The sequence below is a fragment of the Lycium barbarum genome, chromosome 10 (assembly GCF_019175385.1).
Source record: "Lycium barbarum isolate Lr01 chromosome 10, ASM1917538v2, whole genome shotgun sequence".
In the NCBI taxonomy this organism is placed as follows: Eukaryota; Viridiplantae; Streptophyta; class Magnoliopsida; order Solanales; family Solanaceae; genus Lycium; species Lycium barbarum.
The window spans coordinates 20,522,842-20,539,680 of record NC_083346.1 but is presented as its reverse complement, the minus strand read 5'-3'; the positions used below and the strand labels follow the sequence as shown (position 1 = coordinate 20,539,680).

Below are 16,839 nucleotides of genomic sequence, written 5' to 3'. Positions count from 1 at the left end.
AAAATAATAGTGAGAATAGATATGAAGCTTACTACTTCCATCACTGTCTCCAAGGTGTAGCCTCCAATTTGAGCTTCTGAGAGAAAACCAACCTGGCAAAAAAAAGAAACACACATAAATAGTCCACAGCGAGAAAACAAATAAGTTCAACAATGATGTTTAATAAGCTCATACCCAGTCATTGTCTCTTGCTAATAAAGCAAGATATCTAGTGCTCACAGGAAGTTGATGCGCCTGACAAAATATCGTCACCAAATTCCAGTGCTCGCTTGCAGCTTTTTGCTGAGACCTCAGTTCAACCCCATCTCCGTTACCAGTTAACAACCAAGAGCCGCACGTCACTCCATTAGCTGATGACGGAAGACTTGATGCTTCCAAATGTTGCAGGACAAGCATGAGAGCTCGAGATGGCTGTCTGTCAGAGATTGTTAACTGATCACTTTTTTGATTAGCTTGATTGAACCAATCATTCTGGCAATAATCATCTGCCAATCCTCGTGCTAGAGATTCGGTAATATTATTGTCACATGTATTTGAATGAAATGAAGAACCCCTGGGGGAAAGTTGCTGAAGGTGATTGGAACAATGGCCAGATTTATTAAAGGAATCTATTCTTCTCAAAGCTGCAACATCAATTTGGAGTGTAACAGGAGATAAACCACACAACTCCAATAGAAGAGCACAAGACGCCACCAACACTGAATCAGCGAAATGCACAATAGCAAGGGGCACGACCTAAATATGAAACCAACAAATGCTTAAGAGGAATAGATATCAAAATACGTTATCATCAGAATGTGAAGCTCTGAGGGCTCTTGCATGTGACTTCAGCTTGTTTTATATCAGTCTATCACACATAATTGGACTATTTGATCATAGCACTCTTTTATTTCAGCAAGTCATAGTCCAGCAAATAAAGAGTGGCCTTCACGTGCACTCCAACCAAAGAGCATCATATAGAGAAGGTGCATCTTCTACATATTTATATTCTTTCAAAGTACATTCATCTTAGGGTAGCTCTTATAAATTAAGTTCTTCGTCCTTTTTTAACTACCTTGAAGCATAAATAAAATACTTTACAAGAAGCTCGCAGAAAAGTAAGACCTAAGACAGAAGATATGAAAGTGGAACTATTTGAGAGTAATTTGATTCAAATGAAACAACTATGAACTATTAATATCAAGTACTTTCACTAATATACTGTCATAGAGGTGCAATAGGTAAAGCATCTTGAAGTCATTCACACAAGATTCTTCAAAATTCTTTCGATTACACAATTGGCTCCTTAAGATAATGCTGAAAGAGTAAAACGACACTTCAAGAACTGTAGTTAAAAGAGAGATTTTGCTCGCATACTAACATATGACTATGAAAGGACAAAAGAAGTATATAGTGTTGACACGCCTGAAAAATAGAAAAATATGAATGCCAATTTGGTAATTGATTAGAAGAAAGTGATCCTTACAGATGAAAGAAACAACTGTTCACTCTGTGTAATAGGTGAAAGAAGCATCTGCACATCTGACTGGATGTTGGTTTGTCCTTGCACTGGAATCCCATGCTGCCTACGAGAACTTTCTGACTTCAACTTTTGAACTCTATTTGACAGCAGCTGATTAAAAGCTGCCAATGCACGTCCACGATGTAAATGGTGCTCAATTCCAACTCTAGATTCCTACAGCCAGAAAGTGACTTGGATAAGGGATGATAACAGGAGCACGGTTTAAAATTAGGAAAGGAACCGGACTACACGAAAGGCAAATTGTGAGCACGGCAAATTGTGAGCACCTTAACGAACTTTCAAATTCCATCAAAGATATTTCCAACCAATGAAATCAAAATACAAGAGCAATAAACGTTAGTTCTTTCCCACTTTCCACTCGGAGAATAAAATACAGAATCAAAAACACATCACATGATAAACCCATTTTTGAGTTTGACATCACATGAAAAAGAGAAAACAGAAGATACTGAAAACTCCTTTTTTCCGTTTGCCCTTACCACAACATATTATGTATCCTATGCAATGAGAATTACTATGCATGATTTAGTAGATGAAAGATTGAACTTTTCTCTAAATATTTCTTCCTTCTTCATTTCCGTATGCATAGTCTACTTTTTCTTCTAGCAAAGAGCATCCACATATGATAATTAGATGGAGAATCCATGTTTTCCCTTTGGAAATCTCACTTTGCTTTTCCGGCAAAAGGGGGTCTATGATCCATGATATGGGGCACATATGCCACTTCTGGATATGTGGAGGAACAAATAAGTTCAAAGCCAGGCACGAGTCTTGTCAAAACAATTATAAGGCTGGACATTACCGGTTTCCAAAAAATATATATATATATATATAAGGCTGGACATCCGGACGACTAAGATTGTTCAAGGATGACAGAGTATATTGACATGCATTTCCAAAGACTATAAAAACGTCAGTTAAGGAGAAGTTCAAACTTTTTGTTCTGGTCCTCTTTGCACGACTTGATTGATCAACAATAATAATGCCTAATAAACGTGTACAGCATAATTGTTATGTTTATCTTCTTTATTCTGTTGTGTCTGGTGAATGAATTAATAATCCAAACATACATTAGCAAGAATCTGGGTCAAACATATCATTGCCATGTCTATTAGGAATAGTATGACAGCTATTGTTTCATAGAACCGAGAAAACACCGAGGGAAAATGGTGCACGATTCTAAACACAGTGGATAATGGGCCCGCCCCTCTACCCTTCTCTACCAGATTCGGAAAAGATAGTATGACGACTATTTTTTGTGTTGCATGCGACATTTGTCCTATGAATGTGCTAAAGTTGGTCAGCATTTTAACATTGAACTCGTCATCATTAAATAAACTACCAAACTAAACATTATAAACTTGTCCTTGACTGACGTTTGTTGGAGCTTTAAGCGCAAATCTGAATTAAAGTGAGGTTACAGTGAAGAAAGGCCCAGATGAGGGAAAACAAATAATATACATGTAATTTACAAAAAATAACTATGCATGCTAACTGTGACAAAAACACACAGGATAAAGAACGAGAAGCGTATTTCATAATGATTCTCCTAAGCTATTGGATGTTCAAATGGTACATACACCTCTTCTAAACTAGTTAAAAAATCAATACTACGTAGTACAAATAAACAATACTCCCTCCGTCCCATAATAAGTGTCACCTTAGCCAAAAACGCGCATATTAAGAAACCAATAATACAATGTGAAGTTTACTAAATTACCACTCTATAATAAAAATAAATTACTTTTTCCTCTTGATTAGAGCATGCACAAGTAGTTAACCTTTTGACATTATGTGGCTTTTCCAATCATCATTTAGATGTTACTTTAACTTGTCAGTTTTTGTCCAAGGGTAGAGCTGGAAAAACCTAGTCAATTTATATCTTGATTTCCTAAGATGACATTTATTATGGGCCAAGCTTTTTTGGCTAAGGTAACACTTATTATGGGACGGAGGGAGTATCTCCCTAATTTATTTATTTTTGATGACAAGGGAACCCGCAGCCGCTACCCTTCGGGTGCGCACAGGGTAAACCCCGCTCATGTGCAATAACCCACAAACCACACAGGAGAGATAACCCGCTCTAGGCAAGCCTCGTGCGACGAGCTCGACCTAGAAGGCGACGGCAGGGGGTTTCGAACATGAGACCTCCATTATGGGAGCCCCATGCTCAACCAACTAAGCCACCCTTGCGGGTGGGAGTATCTCCTTAATTGATTCTACACAATATTCTTTTTTTCTTTTTTTGATAAGGTCTACACAATATTGTTGTTATTTCAATGTTGCAACATCAGCTCATTTATTTAACTCCATCTTCCATTTCTTATTTTAATCTGATCTTGGGATTGAATATGGTTCTTGTATTGGTTTCCGCATCCGTTGTCTCCTCAAAAAGAGAAATGTTGGTAGCGCATGGAGGGGTATGGATGGCCCTATGGTAGCAAAAGTATTGGGCTTAGGTTGCACGAGGGTGCCGACCTTATTGGTGGTAACGGGAATGTGCAGTGCCCTGGGGAAGCAATGACACCTCGAGGTGCTTGACAATGGGTTTTCTCTCCTATTATGTCACTTGTAGCCTGCACACTGACTACTTTCTCACCAACGGTTCTGATACCATAAGAGATGAAAATACACTAGAGGAAGAATGAGAAGTCTATTTCATAATGATTTTCCTAAGCTATTGGATGTTTAAACAGTATACACACACATTCTAAATTAGGAAAGAAATCAAGACTATATAACTTATCAAAAGAAATCGAGACTACATAATTAAAAATAAACATCTCCCTAGTTGATTCTACACGGTATTATACAAAATATTCTTAATACTAACAATACTTATATGGACAAAGCATTGAAAATTTGCAATTACTTGAAAATACATGAAATACTAACAATATTAAAACATTAGTGATAAATTTTTACTAAATTTATAATTTCACACAACAAAATAAGCGATGACCGACAGATACTATGATTGGACCAATAACAAGTTTTAATTTAACATTTCGCATTTTGATATGCATCTGTGTATGGATCTTTAATTCCTTCACAGAGCCGTTTCGTGCGATTACATTTTCATTAGCTCTCCAAATTATTATTTTTTCTTACAAAGAACAAAATGATTAGACAGGATATGGCACAGCTTCAGCTGACTGAGGACATGACCTTAAATAGGAAGATTTGGAGGTCGAGAATTCGGATAGTAGGTAGTAGTTTTTTTTTGTAGCGATGTGTGAGAGAGAGGTGGGGGGATAGCTTTTCCATCTCCTTCTCTACTTGCCTTAGTACTATTATTTTGGTATTGCGTAGATCTTTAACCTTTTGTGTATAGTACGATGTGTTGCTTCATTTGTTTGGTCTCTTGATATATTGTTGTCTTGTTTCTCTTGCAACCCTGCATTGACTTCGTTTCTTTTGAGCCGAGGGTCTATCGGAAACAACCTCTCTACCCCGTAAAGGTTGAAGTAAGGTCTACCTACATCTTACCCTCCCCCGACGGCTAAACCCCACTTGTGGGATTACACTGGATATGTTGTTGTTGTAGTTGGTCTCCCTCTAAGATAGAGCATGTGGATGTTGAGGTGTGCATAGTGCCCACATTAAATGGCCAGTTAACTGACGGAGAGCACCTAGCTTGAGTTGCACTGAGGACTAAGCACGCCTCAAGCGGGCCTAATTCTTTTTATGGGCAAGCCCGTAAAATCTTTTTTTGACTATAGGTGACGGTGTGATTCGAACTCAGGACCTCTATCTGAGACCATGTTGAAGCGTGTAAACATCTGATCTACAAGCTTAAGTTATAAAAGAGCGCACAATTTTATTTACTTAATTATGTTTTGAACAAACACAATATTAGATAAGGAAACAGGACAGGAAAAGACAGTATCTCAAAAAGTCGACATAAGTAAATGATCATAGAAGCATTACTCACCTTTAATGAAGAATCATACAGCTCCTCCTCAATGTTTTTCTGGATGTCAACTTCCCAGGACAAGGGACTGATGTCAGAAGGAACAATGTCCCTCAGCAGAGAGGGATCATCCACTGGCAAATCTGCAATTGATTGCCAACCAAGTGGGCCCTACCATAACAGAGATATTACAACCAAGCATGAAACAGGCAAGTTAATAAATTTGATAGTTAGAGTTGGTGATAGTAAACTTAGAAACTACCAAAGATAGACTATTGTCTCCATAGTATATAGTAGTTGGAACTTGGAAGAACCTACTTTGCTTTCCTTCCCATGAAACCTTTTTATAAGAGCAAGTTATTAAGTTAAACAACAAACTTAAGTTTCATAGGCCACCTGCACATAAAGCTGAATTAATCTCCGGACAGCCTTAGGGAACCAGCAAGGAAGCATCTGTGAGAGTGAAGTATCATGTGCTGAAGAGAAGAACACACCCTCGCGCCAATTCAAATAGTCTAATAAATCAGAATAACCAAACACTGCAGAAGACACATGGTTAATAAGAAAAAGGTCTTAATCAGATAAAAGTGCAACTTTGGTTAGGCCCATGTGATAAACACTTAAACTGCCATCACTAGAAAACTTCTTGAGGTCCTTCCAGGTGGCAAGCAAATTTAGGGGCACAAACCTAGAGAAATTAAAAAGTAGCAACTCACATTTCGGTTTAGGACCTATACTGCTGCAAGTTGGATCTTGTCCAAAACATGCTGCAGTTAGTGTACGACACAAAGTAGGAAAGCGTTGGAGGAATGGCCTAAGATTCTCCAATGTACACTGCACAGAACTATTGAGCCTGTTCACGCTGCCACTGCTCAAGCAGTCTTGAATTGGAATTGGAGCATACATCAATGTGGCCAAAGCTGCCATTTCTCCTGCTCCTTCCGCTATGTCATCAACAGTATGTATTACATCGTCTATCTCCATGGTGCTGAAACTGTTACCGGCAACTAAATTATGTGATACAACAGCACGGGCATTAGAGAATGACGCTTCATACTCTTTCCCCTTGACCCTTTGCAAGAGCAACCACTTGGCCCATTGGTTATCTCCCTGATGATAATATAGATAAAAACAAGAAGGTTAGTGAATTGGGCCGTCAAAACGGACAAAAAGATAGTTCAAAAGTAACATCTTCAGTTAAAGAGAGATGGAAATATATAGCTGCATAAAACAATAAATCTTTTTACAGGAAATCAGCAATTAAGGACAAAGCATAATCAAAGGCTTCTTAGAATGAAAGGGCATAAAAGACCTCAATGGAATGAGGTGCAAAGGCAAGTTCTGAAAAATGTAACTAGAAGTCCACTAGTCAAATGAACTTGAGAACTATTGTTTTGTTTGACCTCCCACTAGTATTTTCATTTAGACATAACTTATATTCCACGTAGTGGAAAATAGTGAAGTTCTCCGATCAGGTGCACCCTGAAAGACTGCAACAACGGTCCAGGGAGGCTATAACAGCATCTGGCTTCCCTAATATAAACCACCTAGGAGTAGTGAACCGAGTTTTTTGTGAGAGCTGGAGAACTACAAAATGTTTTTGAGATATACTGTGCGTGATAAATCTAGACTTATATGTCAACCCAAATCAGAAGGAAAAGAGAAAGGGCTAACCAAGTGCAGATTTTCCCTTTTCCACAAACAAGTCAAAAGAAAAATAAACAAAAATGAGGGCTCCAATGAAATGAAAATGAAATCTTCAAAAGAAGAATCTAAGGCCGTCTGGATTGCTGGGAAGTTGAAGGCCCAAATGTCTTTCAAAACTCCCAGTTTCCCGAAGTACCAAAATAAAAGAGAGAGTCTTGTCATTTGACACATGCTGATGCATAAAACCCTACAGGAGTGCCTTACTGGAGTAATTCACTTGGAGTTTTCCCTACTGTGGCTGCTGCATTATAGCCTATTGATTGGGATAGAACAATTCCCTTCATTGTCCATCTCCAACATGTAATTGTGCTTTGGCTCAGAGAAGTGAGCCGCACGGAGATGGCTCCAGTGCCTTTACCAACTAGTATGTCAGAAGCATGAAAACAAATGGATCTACAAAAAAAAAAATTGTGAAACAATTCACCAATAGAAAAAAGAGCAACAGAAATGTTAACACCTTACTCTTACACCACATGGACAGGCTTTACAAGCTTGATTACAAAAATGACAAATTAAAGTTCATCACTCTACAAGACATTTTCCGGCTAAGCTAACAAATTTCCATTTTCTTTGGTTACTTTATAGAATACATAACGCAGCACGAATAAGTCGACCATGTTATGGACTGGATAAGTTGCAGACCGTCTATTTCTTGAGTGGCTCAAATTGGATAAAAACGTATCGCAAAGTGATGTGCTCTATTTTTTAGGCTAACTGTCTAGTTGTAAATGGCACTGATAGATTCAGTTTTGCAGAAAAAAAACAAATTAAAGTGAAACATCATACTGAAAAAACCACAAGTAAAAATGTGCATACGGACTATGATCTTAAATTGAAAGAAGCAAGTTCACTTGCTATTAACAAGGTAGTACTCCCTCCATTTCATAATAAGTGGTGTTTTTATCTTTTCATTTTGTTTCAAAATAAGTGGTGTTTCACAAAATCAAGAAGGCATTGATTTTTTTGTTCCAATTTTACCCTTTTTTAAATAAATTGGAGTTTTCCTCACCAAGAAACCATTAAAGAGCTGCTTCTTTTTCAAGGCTGCAAAGAAATGGATCATGGGCCTAACCCAACCCCAAAAGCTAGCTTAAAGGGAGGAGGATTGTCCAAGCCATATAAGGAGTCCACCCATCCCTTAAACAACCAATGTGGCATATTTTAACACCCCACCTCACGCCCAAGGCTGGACATCTGGTGCGTGGGCAATTTTAATATGGGGCCCACTATCGGGAAACAATAATTGGTAAGAAAATGGATCATGTGCCTAACTCAACCCCAAAAGCTAGCTTAAAGGGAGGAGGATTGTCCAAGCCATATAAGGAGCCCACCCATCCCTTAAACAACCGATGAGGGATATTTTACAAAGGCATTTGATTAAGTATAAATTAGTAAAAACACATTTTATTTGCTACGACTAAGTAATTTTCTTAAGGGGTGTGCCCAAGCTAAAAACACCACTTATTATGAGGAGGAGGGAGTATATCAACGATAAGTACCTGAAAGAACGAGTTTCAAGAAAACAATTTCAGACCAAATAATCATGAAAATTCAAAACAAGATTAATAAACAAATGTTGAACCATCTTGGCTTTGCTTGCACAAAGACGACAATTATCCCAGTAGCATCTACAGCATTGCTCAGGCAAATACGTTCACAGAGCATGCATGAAGCATTTTTATTTACAGGTTTTTTGATGGACATTTTGAAAGTAAAGTGTGAGAATTTATATAAAGGCAAGCAGACATCTTACTAAGTCCCAAATTAATCAGATTAATGACAGAGGAAGTTAATTGCTGTAACTTGATGAAAATAAAGTCTTTTGACAATCATGAATAAAGGAAAGCCTTGATTAATATTACCTATAGATAATGTGCTCAAGCCACCTTATTCCAACTGTTGATTTGGTATTAATGACTAAGATTGAGATGCTGATTTGATATTGATGATTAAGATTGATAGCTTAATTTTAGGAATATATTGTATTGATGTGAATGATTAGGAATTGATTGTGTAATATTGTCTTTCCTTATTTAGTCTTAGAACTCATGTATAAGTACCCATTCTTATGGATTGTATATTCATTCAGAAATACAAGAAGCCCTTTCTTCTTGCTAAAAATCTTCATGGTATCAGAGCCATTGCTGCCTTTTTGAGGTGAGTTTTCTCCCTCGCAGCACTAGGGTTCCGTGTTTTATCAAAGAGGTCGAGGTTTTCTCTCTCTTTGTGGCTGTCCGCACAAAAAACGCCTCCCGCTCAGTTCGTTTCTGGATTATTTTTCTCTGTTGGGTCGCTGGAACATTCTGAGCCTATCCCTATCAGTTTTGATTTTTTTACGATCACCGGAATTAGGATTCCGGCGTGGCAGCCAACTTTCCGGCGATTTTTTTCTGGAATTTTTTTTTTTTCCAGTTCTCGGGTCATAGGCCTATTTTAACCCTTCCCATCCAGATAATATGGGTGACACTACTTCTGGAGAGACTTTGTCTCAAGATGAAGTTCAATATCTTCGCCGTCTTCTGAACAAACTTGGCTCTTCTAATGTTGCTAGCCCCAATTATGTGCAGTCAGGTATTGCTTTTAATGCTCAGCTTAATTGTTGGATTATTGATTCTGGTGCGAATAGACACATGACAGGCTCTTCTAAAGGCCTTCAAAATTACTCTCCTAGTCCCAAAGGAGATTATGTCAGAATAGCCAATGGCTCCCTAACCCCTGTCTCTGGAACAGGTTTTAATCTTTTGTACTCCTGATATTACCTTATCATCCATTCTTCATGTGCCTGATTTTCCTATTAACCTATTATCTGTTAGCGCTATCACCAAAGAACTAAACTGTAGTGTCAGATTCTTTCCTGATTATTGTGTTTTTGAAGACCTTCATACAGGGAAGAAGATTGGCAGTGGTAGATTGCATGATGGCTTATATTTGATCGATGGAACTAGAGACTCTGGTCAGGCCTTTTTTGTAGGAAATAAGGATGTCAACCGAGAAATAATACAGTGGCATAGACGGTTGGGACACCCATCTTTTTTTGCTTTAAAAAAGTTATACCCTGGTTTATTTTCTAGAACTGAGTTTGAATCTTTGTCTTGTGATGCATGTGAATATGCCAAGCACACTAAAAACTCTTATCCTCTGAGTGACAATAAAAGCACAATTCCCTTTTCGACTATTCATTCTGATGTCTGGGGTCCTACTCAAACACTTTCTTTGTCTGGTAGTCGATGGTTTGTTACTTTTATCGATTGTTGCACTAGAATGACATGGGTATATCTGTTAAAAGCCAAAAGTGAAGTTTTCTCTTGTTTTAAGTCATTTCATAAGATGATTTGTACTCAGTTTGAGGCTAAGATAAAGATATTTCGAACTGACAATGGCACAGAATACATGGATAAAACTTTTGGAGCTTACTTGGAGTCTTTTGGGATAATCCATCAAACTAGTTGTCCTTATACTAGTGCACAAAATGGGGTTGCTGAAAGAAAAAATAGGCATTTGTTAGAAGTAGCAAGATCCCTTTTGTTTACTATGAATCTGCCGAAGCCTTACTGGGGGGATGCCATTCTAGTAGCTGCCTACCTTATCAATAGAATGCCACTTAAAACTCTTAATTTCCGGAGTCCTTTAGAAGCTTTAAAGGGTAAAAATGACTATACTGTTCCTCCAAAGATATTTGGGTGTGTTTGCTTTGTTCACGCTAGGAACTCTGGGAAACTTGAACCTAGAGCTCTTAAATGTGTTTTTATTGGGTATTCTCCAACACAAAAAGGGTACAAATGTTATCACCCTCCTTCTAGGAGATTCTTTGTCAGTATGGATGTTACCTTTCGGGAATCTGAGCCCTATTTCAGTATTACACCATCACCTCTTCAACGGAAGAATTATAAGGAAGAAGAGATGGTTTTTCCTAGTTCTATTGTTGAAACTACTGCCACAAGGGAAAGTGAAATTGGAGAAAGAATTCAGGGGGAGACTATTGAAACTACTGCCATAAGAGAAAGTGAAAGAATTCAGGGGGAGACTGTTGGGCGTTTGGATAGGCCTGATTTGATTACTTACTCAAGGAGAAATAGAGCAGAGAAGAAGCCATCATGCAACCTGCCGAAGCCGAACCTTCTTCTTCTGGTGAATTATCTATACTTCCTAATGAGTTAGATTTGCCTATTGCTCACAGGAAAGGAGTCAGATCTTGCACTCAACACCCTTTATCTAACTTTGTTTCCTATAATTCTTTATCGCCCTCCTATAGAGCCTTTGCCTTGTCTATTTCTTCTGTGTCTATTCCCCAGAATTGGAGGGAAGCTTTTGCAGATTCTAAGTGGAAGCAAGCTATGATGGAAGAAATGAAGGCCTTATCAAAGAATGAGACTTGGGAACTTGTCGCATCACCACCAGACAAGAAGTTGGTTGGTTGCAAATGGGTCTTCACTGTAAAACATAAAGTTGATGGTTCCATTGAAAGGTTCAAAGCAAGATTGGTGGCTAAAGGATTCACTCAGACTTTTGGAGTGGATTATCAAGAGACATTTGCTCCTGTTGCAAAAATGAATACTATTAGAATTCTTCTATCTTGTGCAGCTAATCTTGACTGGGACTTGCAACAGTTTGATGTGAAGAATGCATTTCTTCATGGAGACTTAGAAGAAGAGGTGTACATGGAGATTCCTCCTGGTTTTGGTACTGAACAAAGTCAAGGAAAGGTATGCAGACTGAAGAAAGCCTTGTACGGATTGAAGCAATCTCCTAGAGCTTGGTTTGACAGATTCTATAAAGCAATGATCTCCTTTGGTTACCAACAAAGCAATGCGGATCACACCCTCTTTATACGACATTTAAAGGGTAAACTCACTCTTCTCATAGTTTATGTTGATGACATAGTAATGACAGGAGATGACAAAGAGGAGATGACCCGATTGAAGAAGTTGTTGGCACAAGAATTTGAGATCAAGGATCTAGGAAAATTGCAGTACTTCTTGGGAATTGAAGTTGCTAGATCAAAAAGAGGAATCTTTATTTCTCAAAGAAAGTATATTCTGGATCTCTTGAAAGAAACAGGTATGACAGGTTGCAAACCAGCAGAATCACCCATTGAAAGCAATCACAAACTACAAAGCGGAGTTGGAAAGTCAGTTGATAAAGAGAGATATCAGAGGCTAGTTGGAAGACTCATTTATCTCTCTCACACTAGACCAGACATAGCCTATTCAGTCAGCCTAGTGAGTCAGTTTATGCATGATCCTCGAGATCCTCATATGCAAGCTGTCTTTCACATCTTGCGGTATCTGAAGTCTGCTCCAGGAAAAGGTCTACTTTACTCCAGACATGGTCACCTCCAAATAGAAGCCTTTACCGATGCAGATTGGGCTGGGTCTTTAGATGACAGAAAGTCTACATCCGGTTACTGTACACTCGTAGGAGGAAACTTGGTCACTTGGAGAAGCAAGAAGCAAAGTGTAGTTGCTAGATCAAGTGCGGAGGCAGAATATAGAGCTATGGCCCAGGGTGTTTGCGAACTTTTGTGGTTACAAAAGTTACTAGAAGAATTGAGATTGTCTGAAAAAAGGAAACTTTCCTTGTATTGTGACAACAAGGTTGCAATCAGTATAGCTCGAAATCCAGTCCAGCATGACCGAACAAAGCACATTGAAATTGATCGACACTTCATCAAAGAAAAAGTCACAGGTGGTGTCTTAAGTTTATTCCACGTATCATCAGAAAAACAACTAGCTGATGTGTTTACTAAAGGCCTCAACAAACGGACTTTTCATACACTGGTTTGCAAGTTGGGCATGTGCGACATCTTTGCACCAACTTGAGGGGGAGTGTTGATTTGGTATTAATGACTAAGATTGAGATGTTGATTTGATATTGATGATTAAGATTGATAGCTTAATTTTAGGAATATATTGTATTGATATGAATGATTAGGAATTGATTGTGTAATATTGTCTTTCCTTATTTAGTCTTAGAACTCATGTATAAGTACCCATTCTTATGGATTGTATATTCATTCAGAAATACAAGAAGCCCTTTCTTCTTGCTAAAAATCTTCACCAACTAAACTTGCACTAGACCTAACTACTACAAACAACAATTATCATAAAATTATACAAATATAGAAGCGTCTATCACCTATTGCACGGTTCCAACAGTCAGAGTTTGACACATCAGCTTTTCAAAAGTGGAAACCATATGAACATGGGTCTCCATTGTGGCAAGTAATAATCAATAATAAGATTGGAATTCTAAGGTTCTCACATAATGAAAAACCATACAGGACGTAAGCCAAAACAAAATATTCACATAATGATAAGTCGAGTTTACTCACTGCTGCACCCTGCATCCAGGAAACTGATTCATGATCTAAAGCCAATTTGTGGTGGTCAAGGTAAAGATCCAGGAAATTCAGCAAGTTGTGCTGTGAACAGTGGTGAACGATAACCTTATGAAATGCTTGGATGGAATCTGGATGAGCTCTGGCATCACTAATAGCTAGTACAGATTCTGACCAGCTCTCAGCCGGCTCATCCGTCGGTAAAGATTTATGCACATCACGGATAAAACCTGACTGGGAAAGAAGAGACACAATATCTGCAGTAGCTCCCCAGTAATCCTTCAGAAAAATAAATTTCTTAGCAAGTTCCCGCTCCATAAGCATTAGCAACCACATGGAGCACATGCTGTCCGCAGAAAACCTGAATATTTGGACACTCGGCACATTCATGCAAACAGCATCCACCTCTTCAAGAGAATATATGTAACTGCCACAGTCTTGAGGTTTCTGAAGATCTTCGTCAACTGATGAAGAGTGTATACCATCCAAACTGACACTGAGGCTTCCACTGGTTAACGCATATGACGGGATTACCTCTAAAAGTCTTGATACATCCAACCAGTCACTATGGCGAATGTGGTAATCAAGTTGTGACTCCCACAAAACATTGACCCCCATAAGGAAAGGTTGATCCAGCACTATCTGTCGGCAAATAAGATTACGGTTATTGCCAGCAACACATATTTACAGAACAAAAAAATCACCAAAACTAAGATGGAATAATGAAATAAAAAAGGATATGAAACAATCAACAATATCAAAGAAATTATCAAAATAAATGCTTTTCCAATTTGATTGCATAATAATTCAAGCTTCATTTTCCAAGTCATTATGGAGGGAGCTGAGGAAGAGGAGTGGCACGTGATGATGTAAAATTCTTGAGTGACTATCAAGAGGCATTTAGCATAACTAATTACTATTTTTTAATAGGAAAAGTCAAATAATTTCAAATTACGGTGATTGTTAATGTATTGAAGCATTAACTGTAATGATTGCAGTTTCTAGACCTTTATGTGGCAATATATCAGAAAGAAATCTGTTTGGTTTACAAAAATTCCAAAAATATTCTTGGAACTGAAAATCAAATTGTTTCATCGGAAAACGGATTCCGAGTATAAAATATCATATACATATACTTTTTTGAAAATCTTAAAAAATCATTGAAAGGTAAATTTTTGATGAAAATCAGAGAAGAGAGTGATAGTTGAGAACTTCAGTCTTCTTAAATCAGAGATGAGAATGCACGAAAGTGAGTAAATTTTTTAACCCGTCCTGCATAGTCTTAAACTCTTAAACCCACCACACCATGCACCCGCACCCCCCCCCCCCCCGGCATCCCTACTTATGACCAACTTTTGCCCCAAGTTGACCGAACTCATCTTTACCTAAGCAAACTTTGGCGGGACGGATGACTCAACCCATTTTTACTGGTTCCCAACCAATTGATACCCCTTCTGATAAGAAGGAAATTTGTGGCAAGCATTAGAGAAAAGTTACTTACACAATCAACAACTCTCTGATCCCAGACATCAAACCACACTGCAGCAGCACTCCAGTAACTAGAATGATTACTATCATCGTCAGCTTCGGGAGCAACTGGTTGTTCGTTGACATTCATCCATGAACCCAGCACAACTCCATCAAGTTCACCGCAGGCAATAACTAGGTCTCTACCCAATGGAGCCAATAAGTGCAGTTTTATTTCTTCTGCTGCATTTCCATTTGATTCTCCCTTGAACTCTTTGTGCCGGCTAGAGAAGGTACTCCAGAAACTGCTGCAAGGATAAATTCTCTTTGTGCAAAAACAAACTGTCAGCTCGAAATTCAACTCCGATCTAGACTCATAGAGCCAGTTAGAGGAACTTTAGTAACAATAATTCCACCTACCTCAATAAGTGAGATCCTCTCCAAAATTTGCCACTCATGTTGTCCAAGATACGCAAGCCCTTTCATGACTTCAACAATTTGCATACGTAGAGATCTCCGGACGGTACCGAAAACTAACTGTTTAAGGCTGGTTCCAATATCTTCCCCCAGCCTTTGAAGTGTTGCTACAGCAAGTCCAGTCTCACCCTGATCATGAACAATAGCTGACTCATTACACATACAAAATTTGTCTATATGAATAATCGGAAAAGACCTACCTTCAGGAATAAGTCATAAGCAATAGCTCTTCCAACATCACGAACTTCATTGAATGTATCTTGATTTTCCTGATCCAACATCAAATCTCTTGAACGATGGAGATGCAGCTTAAGAACGGCCAAAGGAAGACGACCAGCAAGTATAGCGTCTTTGACAACTGTTTTGACATCCAGGTTATCTATCTCCCACCGTGCAATCATATCCTTTGGATTTTCTATAGAAAAGACTCTTTTTTCTTCAGATATTAAAGATGGTTCTTTAAAAGTGTCCAAAGAAGATATGTCCTTGCAATCAAATCCATCCACAGGCATCAAAGCAAGGTCTTCGCCATTATTTCTCTCCATCTCAGACGCAGGAGCCAGTCCTTTTTGGTTTGAAGCCTCCAAAGATAAGATATCAGCAGGAAGATCGAGAATCCTGGACTCGTCCTGTGACAAATCTGTCTCACCTACAGCTTCACCTTGATCCACCTAGAACATGAGATAAAGGAGATGTAATATCTATCAACATCAAGCAACTGATAATAATGAACTTTGGAGGACCAGACTAAAATACCAATTCTTGGCCTAGCCTTTTGCATTTGTATGTGAGTCGCCACTGCAGATTCCTTATGATCTCCAGAAAGTGAGCCATCTTCTGAAGCCTTTCCAGATCTTCCGTCCCGTCAGGTCTACTATCTATCAACTCTGAAGAAAGAAAAGAATTTTGCACACCTCCAGCTTTCCAGGACTCCATTCCATCTTTCTTATGCTGCAGTAAACCATATTCTCGTATCATCTTGGTGGCAAAGCTAGTTCCTAAAGCAAGAAGCCTGTATCAAGATCTAAGCATAAGAAAGAGAACCTAAGTGAATTCAGACAATAAAGAAGACGTCATAAAAATAAGCAATGACTTATCTTACTCAACCATTATAAACTAAACACATAGCTAAGAATATCATCTTGGTAGGACCACAATATTGTTCAACCAAGCTTTATAGCTTTATAACAATTAATGAGAAAACCATCTTCAGAAATTATGAAGCGACTGTTGAAGAGTATTCCCTCTGTAATATCTTAAGCTAGTTCAGCATGATCCATTCACACAATTTAACTTGATACCAGAGCAAGCAGAGGTATTGGCTTCAAGTCACAAGGCAACAATCAACAAAATTATTTCCGCATACTTGGCCCAAGGAAATCAAGGATGCACGTGAGGGGGGCATGCTGTAGACCT

At 38.4% G+C, this 16,839-nt stretch overlaps 1 protein-coding gene and 1 non-coding gene across 2 annotated transcripts in view; one reads left to right on the top strand and one right to left on the bottom strand.

The window, feature by feature from the left end:
• LOC132614818 (uncharacterized) overlaps positions 1–16,839 on the bottom strand; it is a 46,408-nt gene that overhangs the window by 10,071 nt on the left and 19,498 nt on the right. Inside the window, exons 6-16 of the mRNA XM_060329365.1 lie at positions 16,180–16,435; positions 15,624–16,094; positions 15,367–15,552; positions 14,981–15,271; positions 13,474–14,121; positions 6,152–6,545; positions 5,832–5,974; positions 5,457–5,606; positions 1,466–1,675; positions 175–735; positions 33–92 (exon numbers count right to left, since the gene is read on the bottom strand). Coding sequence (XP_060185348.1) covers positions 33–92; positions 175–735; positions 1,466–1,675; positions 5,457–5,606; positions 5,832–5,974; positions 6,152–6,545; positions 13,474–14,121; positions 14,981–15,271; positions 15,367–15,552; positions 15,624–16,094; positions 16,180–16,435 — 3,370 coding nt within the window. The remainder of the gene's footprint in view (positions 1–32; positions 93–174; positions 736–1,465; positions 1,676–5,456; positions 5,607–5,831; positions 5,975–6,151; positions 6,546–13,473; positions 14,122–14,980; positions 15,272–15,366; positions 15,553–15,623; positions 16,095–16,179; positions 16,436–16,839) is intronic.
• Positions 4,485–4,600, top strand: LOC132616405 (small nucleolar RNA snoR2/U65). Its single transcript, XR_009573186.1, has one exon. It is a non-coding gene; the product is annotated as a small nucleolar RNA snoR2/U65 (small nucleolar RNA).